At 52.1% G+C, this 18,797-nt stretch overlaps 2 protein-coding genes across 2 annotated transcripts; one reads left to right on the forward strand and one right to left on the reverse strand.

Moving 5' to 3' along the window:
- Window positions 1-8,530: 8,530 nt before the first annotated feature.
- Window positions 8,531-10,559, reverse strand: LOC306814273 (uncharacterized protein; the record flags this gene model as incomplete). The annotated part of the gene is made up of 2 exons (XM_079330181.1): window positions 8,531-8,753; window positions 9,822-10,559. 2 exons carry the CDS (start codon window positions 10,557-10,559, stop codon window positions 8,709-8,711), a joined length of 783 nt encoding a protein of 260 aa, XP_079186307.1. The 3' UTR covers window positions 8,531-8,708.
- Window positions 10,560-12,276: 1,717 nt separating this feature from the next.
- POU3F2 (POU class 3 homeobox 2) lies at window positions 12,277-16,963 on the forward strand. Its single transcript, XM_079330173.1, has one exon. The coding sequence runs from the start codon at window positions 12,499-12,501 to the stop codon at window positions 13,810-13,812; it is 1,314 nt and encodes a 437-aa protein (XP_079186299.1). The 5' UTR covers window positions 12,277-12,498; the 3' UTR covers window positions 13,813-16,963.
- The last annotated feature ends 1,834 nt before the right edge of the window (window positions 16,964-18,797 follow it).

The following is an 18,797-nucleotide window of genomic DNA, read 5'->3' on the forward strand; positions in this document are numbered from 1 at the left end:
AATTCCTGGTAAGAGACAGGCCACTGTCCCTGCTCACCATTTCCTATCAGCAGGCTCAAGCCAGCCAGCATGCTCACAAGATGCCCACTTATCAGGATTGTAATTGTGATAACCTGGAGTGCCCTTCCAGGCTGAGAATTCCCGTGGAAAGCCAGGTAGATCAAAATTAGGTATTGCAACCCTGAGTTTCAGTCTCCCTCCAGGTGTCTAGTCTGAAGTGAATAGCTATTCTTTTTTTCTGTACCTTCAGCAAACACAAGGGAGGGAAGAGGGCTTGTGGGTGTCCAAACCTGTTTAACTTTGCTTTTACCTCATCACAGCAGACCTATATGTAGGATGTGAACTTTTTCTTTATGGGTATAATACACTACCTACAAATTACATTCAAATCAAGAAGCAGTGCCTATGGTCTTGTCTTTTCCAGACCAGCCTGAAGTGATAAATACAATCCAATGAAGGGTCAAGGATTGTATACTCCTAGACAAGAGGAACAACCATTCATACTCATTGTGTCAACCATGCACCTAGAATGTGAAGGCATGTAATTTCCAAATGGCCCCAGTTTCCACCTTCAGCATGCCTACAGGACATATAGCATCAAGCTGGGTGATCTCAGCCGTGTCTGGCAGAGCTAGCTCTGTTATGCTATGTACTGCATCTGAAGACAGTCTGTTCCCCACCCCTAGACTTTTTTTTCTTTTCCCCACTATAGATTAAAATCTACAAGATGAAAACTTCTTCTGCCTTCCTTCCCAAAGTGTTGTGTGACGATAGAAAATCTGGGACTTGTTGATGCAATCTAGCAACATTATAATAAAAAATTTTTAGCTGGAAGTATCACACAACTATAACAAGGGACAGCTCACGCATTCCTACCTGTAATTGCCAGGATGCATTCAGACTACAGGCAAAGAAAAGAGTGAGGTCTTCATCTCCTATCCTTAAAACCAAAGCAGCAAGAATCTTTAGTGAATGCATTTCTTTTTTGTCAGCAGCCATGAATATGGACCTCTTTCAAAATAATGTATGAGCACTAGGTGTTGACAAAGCTTTTCTGGATAGTTACTGGATAAATATGTTTGTGTAGTACAAAAAAATGACTATAAGAGAAATGAAGAAAGGAAATAATGGAGGAGAAGTACAAGAAGACCTGCAAGAAATTTGTGAGAGATGGTAGAAGCCACTATACCACCGAACTGCCCTTGTGTAGTCCAGCCTAACCATGTTTCACCATCCCAAAAGGTTAGAACCAGCAATGCCAGAACTCTGGAGTGAAAGGACTAAATCAGAGACCCTTTTGGCTGCATGAAGATCTTTTATTTTGAGCAGAGAGCAAGTTGTTGTGAAGCCATGGCAGGGAAAACACACTGACACAGGGTCCCCCAGGATTACTGGTGCCAAACACAGAAGCTACTGTCAGCTCACAAAATGCTTTACTGACATGCCAAAGATAAAAATTCTGTATTGCCAACCACCCCTACCACACATCCCAAAATGTGCCATATGGCCGAAAGTATGACAATGGATTTTACCATTCCTTGGGTTTGGGTGTGAATTGACAATGAGTCTAACATATAAATTACATAATCTTTTAACTTTTTGTGATATATAACATCAGACAGCTTTGTCTGGGACAATCCATCATGAAGTAGTCTTGTTGACATTCTGGATTCTCTCTTCTGACCTTGTCCTTTCAGCACAGGCATAATTGTGCTTATGATAATTTTATTCCCAGTTAGGCAGTGATTTTGCACACCTTTGAGTTACAGAATAACTAAGAAGCCAGTTCTCAGTACGGCTGCTGAAACAAGGCACCTTGAACCAATTTATGCTGAAGCGCAGTCCGGTGGTGTAGCAGTAAATAAAAGTGGATAAACTCACCTCTCTCAGTGTGCATAAGTAGGTTAACTCTTTAGTCCTGTTTACTGTTGACTATACCACAGGTGCACTCTCAGCTGGGGGCTCCCCATTGAGGAAACACCAACCATATGTTTGCACAGCAGAAAGTGGAGGGGGGGAGATGTACAACCCACTCTTCATGGTATGAAGGGTCTAGCAGGCAAAGGGAAGGGATCTGGCCTTATTTCTGCAACCCAGCTCACGTGCAGAGAGACTCCTCTTTCAGCCACAGAGCTCTAGGCTCGGTTATCACCACTAATTTTTATGTTCTTGCATATCATCATGGGGATTTAGGGATTTTTTTTTTTAGGTATGTAGCACTTCAGCAATCATCTAGGCTGATGGGCAAATCTTTTTTGTTGAAGGATCGACTGTTCAGTGTCACTTTAGTGGGAATATACAATTATTATGGTACATGAATTATTTGAGCTGTTCCCTATGAAGACTGATTGCCTTTCATGGGCTGTGTGTGGGAGCAGCAGAGAAATCCCTGCTGTTCCAACTGGTGTCAGCACCCCCAGACAGTCAAGCATAGCTGCAGAAGTGCAACTGTCACGTCACCTGTGGCAGTGTCTGAGTCATGGTCCCTGCCCACCCTGCACTCCAAGCAAGGGAGTGATTTAGCTTGTTTCTAACTACTGGATGTACACAAATGTGATAAAATAAGTTGGACTTCAAATACTCAAAATTAAACTTTAAGCTCTGCAACACAGCAGAGGGAAAGGGGCATCCCACCACATCCCCTGCTTTTTCAGGGGAGAAATGCCTGCTGTAGCCTCCTCTCAAAATGAAACTTGTAGACCAATTATTAGATTGTTTTAACAAATAGGCTATGGCACTCCCACTGTGATAACTGGGTAACCAGAGGAGTGCCAGTGTGTTTTAGTTGAAGACCACTACCACCCAGTCACTTCTGCCCCCTTCAACACTTTTTTCCAGCTCTGCCACTGAAGCTGACAGGAGGATATGGAGGAACACACATCAGCTTGACTAGAGGCAGAAAGTAAGTTCCTACAGAACCAGTTGTTCTAAAGCTGGAAAAAGTGACAAACAGTGGGAGCTCTGCAGGCTGCTACTTTTTTAGCTGCTTGACATAATATTCTTTTGTGTGGTTTCTGGAACTGCTTTCATTATATGTGTTTTACGACAGTTTCTGGTGGAGATTCTTTTTGCTGGAGTGTGAATATGTTGCTGAAGATGCTGTTCAAGTTTGCAGACTGCTTGTGTGCTACAAGCTAATTTTTTCTGCTCTCAGTGCCCCGGTCCCATCTATTCAACTTTATTTGCCATCAAATTTAAAATAAAAGGTATTTGTTACTTATTGGAAATATTAACTTCCTGGGGAATAATCGCCTGTTTTTAGCATTGTTCTCACAGTATGGCCTAGGCTTCAGACCTGAAGGAGAGGTGCTTCTGGAGATCAGGGCTGAAGAACAAGACAATTTACTCTTATCTCTTCCACAGCTCCTCACCTACTCCATTTCTCGAAGCTGTTACTTAACATAGCATTAAGCATAAATGGTTATCAATCCAGTCCAGAAAGCGGGCAAGAGACATTAATAGACAAGAAATGGATGTTTTTGACAAATGCTGAAGCTCATGGAGGAGCAGTAACACTGCAATAACAGAAACTGAGTTTCAATTGAGTTGAAAAAGCAATTATCTGGTAATAAAGAATTAAGTGAGAACAAGGAAACATTTTATGATGTTGTGATTCCTCTTCCTCAGAGTTTTTCGAGGTGAGTAGGGGTTGCTATGACTTTTGCATTTAACCATGAGGTTACCAAAGGCCACCCCAGCTCTGCTGCACAGTTGCTCTTTCAAAACAGCCTCCGGGTAGTAACACTTGTCTTAGTCTGACTTCCTCGGACTTTTCTTCGGGAGCTTTCCTGGAGGCATAGCACAAAAGCAGACACAAGGAAGAACCATCGAGGCAAATCCAGTATCCCACCACCAGGCCGGGGATGCTGCCGGGAGGACAGAGCCGACAGGGTCACCAGCCCCCGGATGAGCATCCTCCACGCATCCTCCCCTCCCCAGCCGCACGCCCCGCCTCTTTTTTTTTTTTTTTTTCTTTTTTTTTTTCCTAATTTATTTTTCCCCTGCAGAAGTCGAGGTTAAAACCCTGAAACCCGAAGCCCTGAAACCGAGCTGCTTGGCCCCGCCGGTGGCACGGCCCCGCCACACACGCCCGTGTCCGCTCCGTGGCCCGGGCGCCGCCGGGATGGGCAGGGAGGCGGGGAATGGGGAATGGGGAATGGGGAATGGGGAATGGGGAATGGGGAATGGGGAATGGGGAATGGGGAATGGGGAACGGGGAGGGGACGAGGGCGCGGGCGAGCGCCCGCAGCGGGTGCGCCAGCGGTGACCGTGACCCGTGGGGTGTGCGTGGGTGACCGCGGGGCTGGAGGGGTGAAGGAGCAGGGGAGAGGGGGTTTCTCACGGGCGGGAAAAGGCAGGATCCGTGTGCCTGCGCGGGGGAGGGGGGGCGGGAGGGAGAATCGCTGAGGTTTTATTCTTGAGAGCAGCAATTAAACTCAAATTAGTTGCACTCATGAGGTGGGAAAATAGCCCCGTCCCTCTGTCCTTCCTCCTCGGGACAGCCGCTGGGGCAGCGCGGGGCCCGGGCGCGGCTCGGAGCATCCCCGGGCGGCGGGCGAGGCGCTCCCGCATCTCCCTCCGCACCCGCGCACCCCCGGCGCTCCCGCCCCGCCCGGCCCGGCCTCGCTCCACATCCGGGGCGGTGGGTGGGGGAATCCGAGCTAAAGAAGGGCTGACCCAGAGCTGCTCCCCGGCCCCGGTTCCCGCCCGCGGTGAGCCCCCGGGGTTCGGGAGGAGCGGGACGGGACCGGGAGCTCTCCGTGAGCCTGCCGGCGACCGAGCAAGTCCGGTCTCCCCAGCCTGCATTTTAATCCTGAAATCTGGAAATGGAAATTGTTTGATGTATGAGGAGACGTTATCTAATTAGGGCGTAAGAAATTTAATCTTTCCAGCAGGCAGGTCATATAATTAATGTTAATTTAACGCTCAAATTCTCAGTCATTAATTTTTATTCTCTTAAATGTAGTTTGGCAGGGCCCCCTGATCCATGGCAATGGATTTTACTGAATGTAAGAGCACACTTGGTCTTTGGAGTGAATTACTGCAGCCCTTCCTATCCCAATAACAAGATCACATCATGTATGCATTATTAAGCCATGTAATTGAATGGTCCATAGTTTGCATATCAGACTATTAAAGTAATGTGTTTTGCTTTTCTTCCAACACGTAATGTTAAAGCCTTTGCGAATATTTGGTGATTCTGATAATTATCACCAAATTACTACAAATGTTCTCTTCATTAACGTGATTTCTCTCAAGCATTTTTTTAAAAAATGTCAATAATGCATTAAGTGATGGCTTGTAAAGTGGTTTTTTTTAAAATAAAACTTGTCAACTACAACTAAGAAAGAAAGAAAGAAAGAAAGAAAGAAAGAAAGAAAGAAAGAAAGAAAGAAAGAAAGAAAGAAAGAAAGAAAGAAAGAAAGAAAGAAAGAAAGAAAGAAAGAAAGAAAGAAAGAAAGAAAGAAAGAAAGAAAGAAAGAAAGAAAGAAAGAAAGAAAGAAAGAAAGAAAGAAAGAAAGAAAGAAAGAAAGAAAGAAAGAAAGAAAGAAAGAAAGAAAGAAAGTTAGTTGCAGGAAAGAAAACAGTTCTCCTATATTGGAAAAGACGATTTCCCTCTTTTCCCTATTTCAGATAAGTGACTATACACCCTAGAAGTTTCACTTCATCAGGAGCAAAAGTGCATGCAATCTAAAGAACTGTCGATTGCAGATGATATAGAACAGATGGAGGAACAAAGTTGGAGCTTTTCCCTTTACAGGGAATAGATGGGGACATAGGCAGACAGACAGAGAGATTGATTTGAAAAGATACTGACCTCTCTCCTTCAGCTGCAATTTAACTTGTCCTGGGAGAAAAGAAAGAAAGGAAAAAAAAAAAAAAAAAAAAAAAAAAAAAAAAAAAAAACCACCACAAAAACCCCCTCACAAGTCAGACCTGCCTCCTCCCCTGTCGGCCTCCTGCCTCACCCCGCCCCAAGTTCGCACTGTCATCTGAACAAACTGCTGCGCCGATCTCAGAAGGTGAATAATTCTCAATTAACTAAGTAACTAACTTTCTTTGTGCAATCTTGAGTCACTCACTTAACTAAATCTTAAGCCTTCGAGACCCTTCATTATTGCCTTCCCTCGCCACACTATTTTCAAAGTTCAATAGCAAGGCAACAAAAAACACTGCTGCAAAATAAGAGTCTCTTTTAAAATTAAAAAGCTGTTCATTTGCATCGGAAGAAGTTATTTTTTCCCCTGCTTTGAATTATTTAGGCACAAAAAAAAGAAAAAAAAAAAAAAAGGACACCCCTCAAAGCCTCCCGCAGTCCGTGTCAGGATCAGTGTCACGGATGGTCTGCGGGGTGCGAAGCCACTGTGCCCAAGTGGGTATGCGCTGGATCAGGTGTGTTGCTGGGCTGTGCGACCCGGGGCATCCCTTGGCGCTGGGAGGCGGCTGCTCCGCACCAGCAGCGCTCGGACCCCGCCGGGCCGGGCGGCGGAGGGTGCGCTGCGGCGGCCGCGGGTGGGGCGGGGGCCGGGGCCGGGACTGGGGCTGCGGAGGCTCCTCGCCCCACCGGGAACAGGGGTCGGCCCGCGGCCCGCTCTTATTTTGGTTGGGAGCGGGGAGCGCTGCCGGCTGCAGCCGGGTGAGCGAAGGGAGGCGAACTGTGCTCCTCTGTTTGGTTTAGGGTCGGGTATTTTTTTCTTTCCCTCTCTCTCCTCTCTCTCTCTCCTTCCCTCCTCACTATAGCAACCAACGCCAGCCTGACAAAAATGCACCCTCTGTGGACAATGGCCCAGCCTTCCTGCTCGCCTCGGTCCTCTTCTTCCTCGCCAAGCGAAAGAAAGTTTCCAGCCCCCCCGGCCCGTTCTCGCCTTTCCTCCCGAGGCAGGCTCCCGTGCAAATCCCGCTCAGCCCCGCCGGGACTGTGCCGACCCCCACGTGGGAGGCTGAGAGCTGGGGGGACACTGAATCTCCCCCGAGCCGGGGCCCCGATTCCCTGACCCGCCCTGCCAGCGGGCTGGCAGAACGCCCCTGGGCCGCCGCCAGCCCCGCGTCCGTGTGCGGGGCCGCCCTGCGCGGCCAGGGCCGGAGCGGGGCTGCCCGCTGCCCCGGCGGGGCTCGGCTCCCGCCTCCCGGGCTCGCCTCTTTCCTGCCCAAAAGCACCATCCCCAGCCCGGAGCGCTCCGCACCGGAGCGACGGAGTGGGGCGGTGGCGACCGAGAGCCCTCCAGGACGGCGCTTCTCAGAGTGAGGAGCGGGAGTCGTGCCCGAAAGTGCCCCGAAAGCCGTAAGAGGGGAGGGAGGACCACGTCGCCCAGTGAAGCAGGGACATCATTTATCTGGGCTCTTCCCGGCGATGTCTGCTTGTCTCCATCAGACGTGAGCATTGACAAAACAAACAAAAAAGCAACCGTTAGATTTTTCAGAGGAAGCTGGGCACTTTTTTTATCTTTTTTTTTTTTTTTTCTTCTGTTTCTTTCCTTTTTTTCGCCCCCTAAAATCTGTTGCTGTGTTTCATCCTGCACAACCCTCCGGACAGAGCAGGCTTTGGAAAGACCTTTGTGAAACCACTTTTCCGAGCCAGAGAGGCTGAATCGCCTCCTCTCTCCTTCCAATTCACCTGCTTTTCACGCCAAAAGAAACGCCCTTCCAGCTCCAGCACGGGGCGGTCATTTCCCAGCCAGGCTTTTGAACACTAAATTGCAAACTCCGTTGCACCAATCGCATGTGTGTCTGTCTCTGAGAATTCAATAAACAAGCTGTATTAACTCCAACCAGAATTTATCTCGTAGACTGATGGAATTCGTCTTTCTTTTTTTTTTCTTTTGCTTCTTCCGCTTCTTTTTTCCCCCAAGGCCTCATATTCACCACTCAAAATTTAGCAGCCTGCCTTTGATAAATTACTCAAAGTAATCCCTGCAACAGCTAAGTCTGACTGGTTGACGTTGCGTTAGAAGTCTTCATAGCGGTATCTGTCTATAAAATATTCACTTGCGGACTACAAAGGGTGGATCATTTTTAATGACAAGATTCAGAACTGGAGGATGAAGGGAAAAGATTAATATCCGTGAATTCAAATAATTTAATTTCAAATACTGAACTTAGAACATTATATCCCACTAGTTTAAACACTGATGCAGATAAAATAGCAGATTCTCAGATGAATGAAGCGGCCGGAAGAACAGAGTTGTAGGGAATGAACATTAATACAAACTTTACAGGAACTTTTTTTTTTTTTTTTTTTTTTTTTTTTTAAATTCTACACCTTTCTACGTTCTGTCTTCTGGGATAATCAGTATTCTAGTAGGGCAAAAATGTACATTATTTTACACGTACACGTGTGTATATCCATATACGCAGGGAAATTTTTTTACTCTAGAGATGGGTGGAGAAATCTATTTAGATGAAGGATTTTAATTTCAGTGGATAATGTGAGCTTGTGCAATCAAAGTTATCAATTTCTGTCCTTTTTGTTTAGATTTCTTAGTTAAATGTGTTTGTTATATCTACCCCGAGGAGAAGCAACTTGAAAGTGTAGCTTTTGAGTCATCTTATAAATACATCCCTGAGGCTGCGGTTCTTGCCGCTTTAAGCAGTTTTCATTAAAGCAGCCAGCTGCCTCTTTGTGTAGATTGGATTTTTTTAAAGCAATCACTTGTGAAGCCCCGGCCTCAGTTTTGTCTCTCCGCAGGCCCTTAAAGTTGAAGTTTCATTCATGTCTTGGGTCTGTCCGCCGAATCAGACTCCTCGGAGCAACACTGGAAAGAGCCACACGAAAGCACAGGCTTGAATACCTCATAGAGAAAGGTTAAAAAGGAAGCAGAGATCAAAACAATCCCATCTCACAAAAGGTGCATTAAATGCGCCCCAGCAATAAGCACAAATCTTCCAAGTTGGCCTTTAAAGCGAGCACCAGGAGTCTCACGTTTATTGCACCCAGCAATTCTCTGAGCGACTCTCCACGTCTTTGCACTCCTGGCGCATTTCCTCCTAAAACAACATCTAATGGGTAGATAATAGAGACGCGGAAAGGAGGCGCGGGGATTTCTCCCCCTCCTCCTTTCCTTTTAGCTGCGTGAGTCTATCTCAAGGTTTAGAGAGCAGAGTTAAAAAAAAAAAATAATAATCTTTTCACCTCTAAACACAACAGGCATATGCAAATATATATTCCCCACCCTACCGCCTCACGCATCCAAAGACACACAGAACTGTGCGTTTGGGGAGCGTTCCCCCAGCCCCCCGAGCCGAGGAGGCTGACGAGCGGCGGCTGGAAGCCGAGGCTCACTAGGAACGAGCCGTGCTCTTGTTTTGCTGCTGGAAATGCAGCTCTCTCTCCGGCACGCACGGAGTTGAAACACCAGGGAGCCCAACATCTCGTCAGCCGGAGCCCGCCGCGGCAGCTGGGGGCGGGTGGCGGGCAGGGGACCCCCAGGTGGGGAGCTGGGGGGGCCCGGCGGGGGGCGGCCAGAGGACTCCCGCAACCCGCCCGCGTCCTTCTGGATGCACCTGATGTGTATGCAGCACCTCGCCTCCCAGCCAGGACTCAGCTCCAGTTAAGTGGCGCTCTATGTATTTTATAGCGAATATTCTCGAGTAGCTGCACTGCAATGAAGGAGATATCAAGGAGGCCTGTCAGTTCAAAGCTTTTGGGGTTGTTTGAAAATCTTCTTCACGTCAAAGTAAGCAGCCCTAGTATTTGAACAGCTGCTTTGAACAGTGAAAAGGGCTGAGCTGAATCAAAACACTGCAGTGTCTGCCCAAGACACCGCATCACCTTCAACCTGCTTTTATGCGAGCAGAGAAAAGGAAAGAAAGGCTGGTGAGACCTCTAATCCCGCGGGGTCAGCTCCGCCAGAAAGGGGCCACATGACTGTCTCTTTTACATCCCGAGCGGCCCGGACCTGAGCGGCGACCGGAGCCGGAGCCCGCGGCGGGCAGCGGCGAGGCGACACGACCGGCGGTCGGGCGCTCGCTCCCCGCTCCCCAGCGCTCCTCTCCACGGGGGGAGATGGGAGCGGAGGATGCTTAAGGAGCGGTATTAATGACAGGGCTAACAATGATGGGGAGGACGAGGAGGTGGAGTCTGCGGCGGCTCTGAATGCACCGGCCGCGCTCCTCGCTGCTCCCAGCTGCGCCTCCACAGGCGTGCGCTCCGCCGGGGAGGGGGCAGGAGGGACGGCGGGGGCCTCTGCCGGGGAGACGGGGTTTTGTCCGCCTCCCAAGGCCGCGGTGCTACTTCGGTAACTGTGATTACCGCTAGCCCGAGATCTGCCGCTGGGGCGGCGGGGGAGAGGCCCGCAGGACGGTGACCGAAGTAGGCAGCACCTGCCAGAGGGCCGGACGGGACAGAGAGGGCCGGGGAGGGGGGACGGGGAATGCACGGTTGGGGCAGGCCCGGAGGTGATTTCTCCCCCAGAAAAGTGCTGGTTGAATCTCGCTGCCCCCGTGTCCGTCTCCTGGCCGCGGCGAGCCGCGGGGAGCGCGGTGCAGTGGGCACTGCACGGGGACCAGCTGTCCGTGGGGCCGGGGAACAGGGGAGGACCCTCGGACGACCCTCGGGGCATGTCTGCGCTCGGCGAGCACCGCACGCTGGAGGCGCCCGCCTGGAAACCCCGCTCTGAAAATGACGCGTGGCGTGGCCGCTCGTGTCTCGTCCACGCACGAACTTTTGGCAGCGGACCTGGAGGCGGGCTGGCGGGAATGCCGCCCCCGGCAGAGCTTCGGCCCCAGGAGCGGGGCGGGAGGGCTGGCCCGGGCACGGACAGCGGGGCGGCTCTCCCAGGACGGTCCCCGCGATGCCTTGGCAGAAGCCTGCTGCGGACTTGCCCTGTTGTTTTGTTTCAACTCACTGGTCTACACCTAATTGGGAGGAGAGAGACGAGAAAATGAGCATCAAATTATAAATTCCTGGGTGCCCAGTTGTTTACACACGGGAAACAAAAGGCACAGCTTCACTTCAGAGACACTGACTTCCCTCTCCGCAACCCTCGCAGAACAGGCATTATTGTTTCTTCCCTTCGCTTGCACCTCGAAGAAAGGAGGGGGAAAAAACCCCAAAACAAAAAACAAACCTTAGGAAGAATCTCCACTCTTTCACGGACAAAGTTTGCGCCCCCTCCTCCTCTCCTCCTCCCTCCCTCCCTCCCTTCCCCACCCCCCGGCAGAAGGAGCTCTTGATACGCCGCTAAACTAACGAAACGAGGTAACTCCTGCTGCGCCCCTTGTCTCAGGGCACTGGATATCCTGTTTATGCTGCTGCTGTGTATATGTTTATGTGCAGGAGCCCATCCCCCCTCTCCTCCACACCCCCACGCAGAGGAATATTTCCAAGCAAGGAGCCTTTCCAGCGCTCACGTTAAATACGATGATTTATAAACAACTCGCAGAAGAAAGCTGTTTCTTGTTAGTAGTAATAAATTCCCCGGTCCGCCCTATTGTATTATTTCGATGAAGATAGCGGGAGCCTGCGACGCGCACCTACCCCCGTGGGCAGTTTATTTTCGAGACAAAGCTATGGCTTTCAGCTCAAAAATGGGCAGCGAACTCTTTTCGCGTTGGCCAGCCTGGCGCTGCTCATTCCTAGGAAATCCGAATCCAGTTCCAGGGTCTCCTTCCTTCCTGTCCGGGCCGCAACTTCTTTTCCCTATCCCACTCTTTTTTTTTCCCAATATTTTTTTTTTCCTTTTTCCACCACCCTCTCATGCCCATCTTCCGCATCCATGCAGAATCGCCAGCGCCGCTGAAGCGGTCCCGCAGGCATCCCGTCCCCACGGGACGGGACAAGCGGAACAAAACCACCTCCGCAGTGCCGAGGTGCGAAACCCCGACATCCGCGGAGGAGCGGCGCGCTCCGGCGACCACCGGGTGCCGGGAGCAGGGCAGGGCCGGCGGACAGGCAGGGGGCCGCCCGCTCTTCGCTGCCCACTCCCCGCCCCGGGGGCGCGGCGCTCCCCGGCCGCTCCGGCGGGGCTGGCTGCGAGGCGGCGCTGAGAAAGTTGGGGGCGGGCAGGCGGGCACCCCCGGCCCGCAGCACCCGCTCCGGGGCGCAGAGACGCCCGTCGGGGCGCGAGCAACAGGAGCCGGCGTGCGGACCGGCGGCGGCAGCATCCTCCCGCCGGCGGCGCGGTGCGCGGTGGGGCGGGCCGGGGCGGAGCCGGCGGCGGCGCGCCCCTGCCCTCCCCTCCGCTCCCCCGCGCCCCGTTCCCCCTCGGAGTTGGGTTCCACGGGGGCGGGCCGGGGGCGGGCCCGGGGCGGGGCGCGGCCGGCGGGGCGCGCCAATGGCGGGCGGCGGCGGCGGCGGTCGCCGGGAGCGGCGCTGTCCGTCAGGGCGCGGGCAGCCAATGGCGCTTGGCGGCGGGGCGGGGCGGCCGCGCGTGCCTTCGCAGTGGGCCCCCGCCGCGCGGGCCGGGGGGGGCGCGGGCGCCGCGCGGCGCCCGAGGCGAAAAAGTAGCTGTCAAATGCGCGGCGCCTTTAACCGGCGCGATCAGTGCGGCTCGGCGAGTCATGGCGACCGCAGCCTCCAACCACTACAGCCTGCTCGCCTCCGGCTCCCCCATGGTGCACGCCGAGCCGCCCGGCGGCATGCAGCCCGGCGGCGGCTACCGCGACGCCGGCGCCCTGGTGCAGGCGGACTACGCGCTGCAGAGCAACGGGCACCCGCTGAGCCACGCTCACCAGTGGATCGCGGCGCTGTCCCACGGCGGCCCCGGCGGTGGCGGCGGCGGCGGCGGCGGCGGGGGCGGCGGCGGCGGCGGCGGCGGCGAGGCGCCCTGGTCGGCGGGCGCGCTGGGCCAGCCCGACATCAAGCCGGCGGTGGTGCAAGCGGGCGGGCGCGGCGACGAGCTGCCGCCGCCGCCGCAGCACCCGCCGCCGGGGCGGGCGCCGCACCTGGTGCACCACGGCGGCGGCGGCGGAGGGCACCACGCGGCGGCAGCGGCGGCGGCGGCGGCGGCGGCGGCGGCGTGGCGGGCGGGCGGCGCGGCGCACCTGCCGCCCGGCATGGCCGCGGCCAACGGAGCGCAGGCGGGGCTGCTCTACTCGCAGCCGCCCGGCTTCACCGTCAACGGGATGCTGGGCGCCGGGCAGCCCGGGCTGCACCACCACGGCCTGCGCGACGCCCACGAGGAGCCGCCGCCGGGGCCGCCGCACCACGGCCCCGAGCACCCGCCGCCGCCCCACGGCCCCCACCCCGGGGCGGCCGGGCCGGCACCGTCCGCCGCCGCCGCCGCGCCCCCCGGGCCGCCGCCGCACCACGACCCGCACTCCGACGAGGACACGCCGACCTCGGACGACCTGGAGCAGTTCGCCAAGCAGTTCAAGCAGCGGCGCATCAAACTGGGATTTACCCAAGCGGACGTGGGGCTGGCGCTGGGCACCCTCTACGGCAACGTCTTCTCGCAGACCACCATCTGCCGCTTCGAGGCCCTGCAGCTCAGCTTCAAGAACATGTGCAAGCTGAAGCCTTTGTTGAACAAGTGGTTGGAGGAGGCGGACTCCTCCTCGGGCAGCCCCACCAGCATAGACAAGATCGCGGCGCAGGGCCGCAAGCGGAAAAAGCGCACCTCCATCGAGGTGAGCGTCAAGGGCGCGCTGGAGAGCCACTTCCTCAAGTGCCCCAAGCCCTCCGCCCAGGAGATCACCTCGCTCGCGGACAGCCTACAGCTGGAGAAGGAGGTGGTGAGAGTGTGGTTTTGTAACAGGAGACAGAAAGAGAAGCGCATGACTCCCCCGGGAGGGACGCTGCCGGGCGCCGAGGACGTGTACGGGGCCAGCAGGGACACGCCGCCGCACCACGGGGTGCAGACCCCCGTGCAGTGAACTCGCGGCGGGGGCGCCCGGCCCCTCCTCCTCCTCTCCTCCTCCTCCTCCTCCTCCTCCTCTCCTTCCCCCAACTTTTGATTGTCCTCCTTTTTTTTTCTTTTTTTTTTTCTTTTTTTTTTCTTTTTTTAATTTTATTTTCTCCTATCTTTAAAAAAAGACAAAAAATCAAAAAAGAAACAAACGCGGAAAAAGAAAAGAAAACAAAAAAGCGAGCGAGCGAGAGGGCGAGCGCGAATCGCAGCGGACAGACAGATAGACAGACAAAGCACCTGCACCACACTGTCCCTTAGACGGTAGGAGGTGTGATGCTGTATTTTGACCTTTCCAGGCGAGTGCCCGTGCACGGGAATGGAGTGGGTACCGCGCACGGGCAGGCAGGCTGGCACCGGCAGGGCAGCGGCAGGCAGCGGCAGGGCAGCGGCAGGCACCGGCAGGGCGGGCGCAGGGCGAAGCGGTTCGCACAAAACTCCCTCACTCGCTGGCCAAAACATTCGGCGCTGCCCTGCCGGGGAGGGGGCGGAGGAGAAGGGGGGGCACAGCCACCTCGGGTCCCCTCCGCAGCCCCCTCCCGCCACACAAAGGCAGATTGCATTGTGGAATGTCGCTCGGTGTTGGCACATGCTGCTGTGTTTATTTTCTGTGGATCCCCTGTAAGAATATATGTTAAAAAAAAAAAAAAAGGAAGAGAACTGAAAAGCTATCCCTTTTGATGTAGACAGTATTTAACCGTACCAATTTGCACTGCAAGAAAATCGAAGTTTACATAAACAAAATGTTTATTTTTTTCTTTTTCCCCCTTCCTTTTCGACCTTAATTTTGCAAATGACTTGCATTTTCCACAGTGAGCGTTAGTCAACCAGTGACCGGTCTACAATATGTTACTGTGTTTTAGCCTTTGCTTTATGTGTATATGTGAACTTTTGTTATAAACAAGTATTCTTAAATACGTGTAACGCTTATTTTCTCCTTTTACCATAGCAAAAAGAATTAGTATATGTGTGTGTTTGTATACGTATGCATGCGTGCATAGACATACATACATACACGTATATATATCTCTCTATATACACATATATATATGCACCTCCAGCTTCCATTCTCCAGAGGTGTGACTCTCGTAATTGTTTAATATATGCCTTCAATGGCAAGAGTCGAGTTTGGAGAAGGGAGAATAATGGAAATCGAAAAAGTAAACTTCATTTTCAGGCAGTGTGTCCGGGGGTCGAGGCGCAACCAAAGGGGGAGGAAAAAATTATGTGCAACCCTTCCAGACTGTGTCAGTGCGGGCAAGCAAGGCCTGGTGTGGGGAAGGCAGAGAGGGAACAGCATGTTTCCAGAGTTTTCCCAGAGAAAGCGGCATTTCCTTGAGAGGGAAAGGGGATTATTTAGCTTCCCCACCACCACCCCCTCTGTGCCCTTTCCTTCCCCTCCTCCCCCCCGCGGCTCCCCTTCGTGCCTTTGGCATCCCCGGTCTCGCTGCCCTGGCTGATATCAGCCTCCAAACTTTCTTTTATTGAGCAGTTTTATGTCAAGGCAGAGCCAGGGAGAGCCTGAGGAGCTGCTGGGCCCGAGGTGGGGGTCGGGTGCTTACACCTGCCTGTAAACACACGCTGCCCCCTCCTCTCCACTGAGACCGTGTGCATTTCTTTTTCACTTTACTTTCCATATTTATTTTATTTCCTATTTGTATCCAGCCCCTCTCCCTCCCCATCCTCCCCTTGTCCTTTGGTCAGATTGTGGTATAATTTATTGAAGGAAAGGACCAGTTTTAACTTGGGCAGCCTTGTGTCTTTCACTGGGGAATGAAATGAAGTGGGGAAAAATGCCATTTTTCAATCCGTGTTTCCCTCCCCCCCCCCCTTCGCGAATAGTTTTAAAGTGCATTTCTTGACATTATCTTGATGAGAAATGGTTAACTTTCCAAAATAAAAAAAGAGAAAAACCCACGGGGACAAAAAGGAAAAAAAAAAAAAGGAAAACAAAAAGCTCTGAAGGGAAGCAGAGGAGCGGGACCTCGGAGCAGCGCATGTATGTGCGTGTGTCTGCGTGCGTGTTTGTGTACTTATGCACACACACAGCTATGCATATACATTAGAGGAACTTTATGATAGTTATAAATTCATAAAGGGATCATTTAGTCAGCACAAACGGGTGCTATAGAGACAAAACATTTTTATAATCTAAAAGTTTACTTAGTTGAGTGTTGGACAATTATGGAGAAAAAACAGTGAAGCATTCTCTCGCAGAACTCTCCTATAAATATTGCATTCAGTAGCTAAGGCTTTAGAATATGTTTCTCATTGTCTTTTAAAATGCCTGTGACACTGGGTTTTCTTTCCTTCTTTCTTTCTCCCTTTCTTTCTTGCTTGCTTGCTTTCTTTCTTTCTTCTTGGTAAGACAGATGATGATTTCTAAGAGGCACATGCATTAGCCTTTTTCCTGGTTTTCCAACAATTGTTAAAAAGATACGGGCACCAAGCTTTTCTCTTTTCTTTCTTTTTTTTTTTTTTTTTTTTTTTTTGTTTGGGGTTTTTTTTGTGTTTTTTGTTTGTTTGTTTATGTGTTGAGCTGCTTGTTATTTAAAGTGTTGAGGACTAGCGCCTAGTGAAGGGAATCAGATCAGGGCAGATCCAGTGGTAAAGGGAGGAAATGAACTTTCAGACACTTATTAATATGTGCGTAAGGTCAGACAACGGAGTCGAGAGGATGTTTGAGAAAGCCTCAAACTCCAAATAGGTTTACTAAAAAAAAAGTTACCACGCAAACCTTACCACTATGTATATATGTTTAATATTTGTCCTTTGAAATGCAGAAATAGTTTCAATGTTTTCTTTGTCTATTTTTCTTTTTTTTTTTTTTTTAAATGCTACCCAGGGAAATATTTTCATATCATTTTTAAGTGGCCTGCCTCAATGTATATTTATTTCTTTTAAAGCAAACAGGTTCTGGAAACTGTTTTTCTGTAGCTTTAAATGAGTAGGTGAACAAAATCTATATGGGATGTAATTTTTTTTGTTCAGTCTCTTTAAAAATACTTTGTTTTGGTACATTTGGATGTGCTTGTGGGGAAAAATAAAAACGCAGAGATCCTTATATATTTATGTTAAAGTAATATTTTATTATCTACATAAAACAGAAATGCACAATACCTTTATAGTTTCTTCTAATTATTGAAATAATCGTTATTTTATTTTTTAAAGATAGCATAGATTTGCATAGCTCTTAAGATCTGGAGGGAGAAGACCCCAGTACTTATACTGAGCTGAATTCTGTGTAAAAGCACCGCCGTTCCTTTCTATTTCGTGGAATTTTTGGAATAAATTTGATGCCTATACCGAGAGGTTCCACGCTTATAACTTTCAGGGTGAAGGAGAGCCTCGGGAGCTGTGTTCATTGTGTCTCTCCGCAGATGAACCACAGCCGTGTGTTTTGGAGCATTGATTTCTGTGCGGGTAGGGCTGTCCTGCCTTTGATGCTGGTGGGGAGGTCTGCTCCTCAAGTTTGTTGCATGTTCTGGCGGAAGGCAGAGGGGAGAAGAGATTCGACTCTTCTCGGTCTCTTTTTATAATTTAACATCTGACTCCTTAAAAAAAAAAAAAAAAAAAAAAAAAAAAAAAAAAGAAAGAGAGAAAGAAAAAAGCAAAACAAATAGGCGGGGCTTAATGATGGGAGTACCGTTTGCAGGAGGAAGGAAGAACGCGGCTGCCCAGCGGGGCTGCGCACCCCCGGGCCGGGCTGGGCCGGGCCGGGCCGGGCCCCGCGGCGGTGGCCCCGCTTTCACGTTAGGTGGCTGCGGCTCCGTGCGGTGACGAGCGGGTCGGTTTTCCCGGAGGGGTCCCGGCTGGGGACCCGCGGGGCTGACGCGCTGACAAGCGACATCCAACTGCGCAGTGTTCGCACGCTCGGCGGTGTGTTCAGCTCCTTCGTGCCTGGCTCGGTTTCCTAAGTGCGATATCCTGTTCTTCTGCAACCCCCCTCCCCCCCGCCCATAGTTTCTAGGCTTATTAGATTTAATCATCTTTTCTAACTTCTAGTCAATATTACACTCATCCCGAACAGATTCAGCTAAATGATCTTATCAATAGTTTCGAAGAGAAGTGACAGAAAGAAGAAGTGTTTTGTGACCGCAGACGTGCTGACGGGTAAAATGTTGAAGCTGGGTATGGATTTAAAAGTCTTTGGTCAATAGCCCGCGGAACGGGCTGCGGAAAGCGAGCAGCCTCTGCCCTCTGCAGGACACTCGGGTGGGCGCCCAGGGAATATTTCGCCTTTGACGGCAGAGCCCGCTCTCGGGTGCGCTCCCGTGTCGGCGGACAGGAGGTGGCTCGGACGGACGGTGTCCCGCTCGGGGGGCAGCCCGGCGCCGCGGGGCTGGCCGGCTCAGCCGGTGCGCTGCTCGGGACCGGGCCGGCCCCGCCGGAGGGCTCGGGGCTGCTCCTCCAGGGCTCTTTGCCCAGCGACTGGCTGACCTCACGGGAGCGACTTCGCTCGTCTTCCGGACTGGCTGTGGGCAGGCCGCCTGGTTCGGGGGTTATTCTTTTTATCTCCGTCTATCTCTCTTTTAAGATAAAGGAGAGGAGGGAATGGAGCAGCTATAGGGTGCTCCTTCTGCAGGTGGATGTCAGGGTGCGCGGCAGCTCCTCGGGCTCCCTCGTTCACATTTCCAGCAGGGACACTCTGTCGTAGGTCAGATGTCAACAACAGTAGCCCTATTTCCTCAGTTCGCTCTCTCTCTGGCGGAGGCCGAAACTGGAAGGCGAGAGGAGGCTGTATACCCTCAAGCCTGTCAGTCTTGGTTGTCACCGCGGTGTCTGCAGCCCAGCAGGGGCGAGGGGCAGCAGTCGGTGCTGCCCAGCCCGGGGAGCTCCCGCCCCGTTGCGCCGTCTATCTCTCGAGTGGGCAGTGGGGGCCGGGGCTTGGAAAGAGAAAAGCGGTTGAAGGATAAATAATCCTGTAAATTCCCCAGGCTGCGGGGCAGGCCG

This window comes from Erithacus rubecula (assembly GCF_903797595.1).
Source record: "Erithacus rubecula genome assembly, chromosome: 2".
In the NCBI taxonomy this organism is placed as follows: domain Eukaryota; kingdom Metazoa; phylum Chordata; class Aves; order Passeriformes; family Muscicapidae; genus Erithacus; species Erithacus rubecula.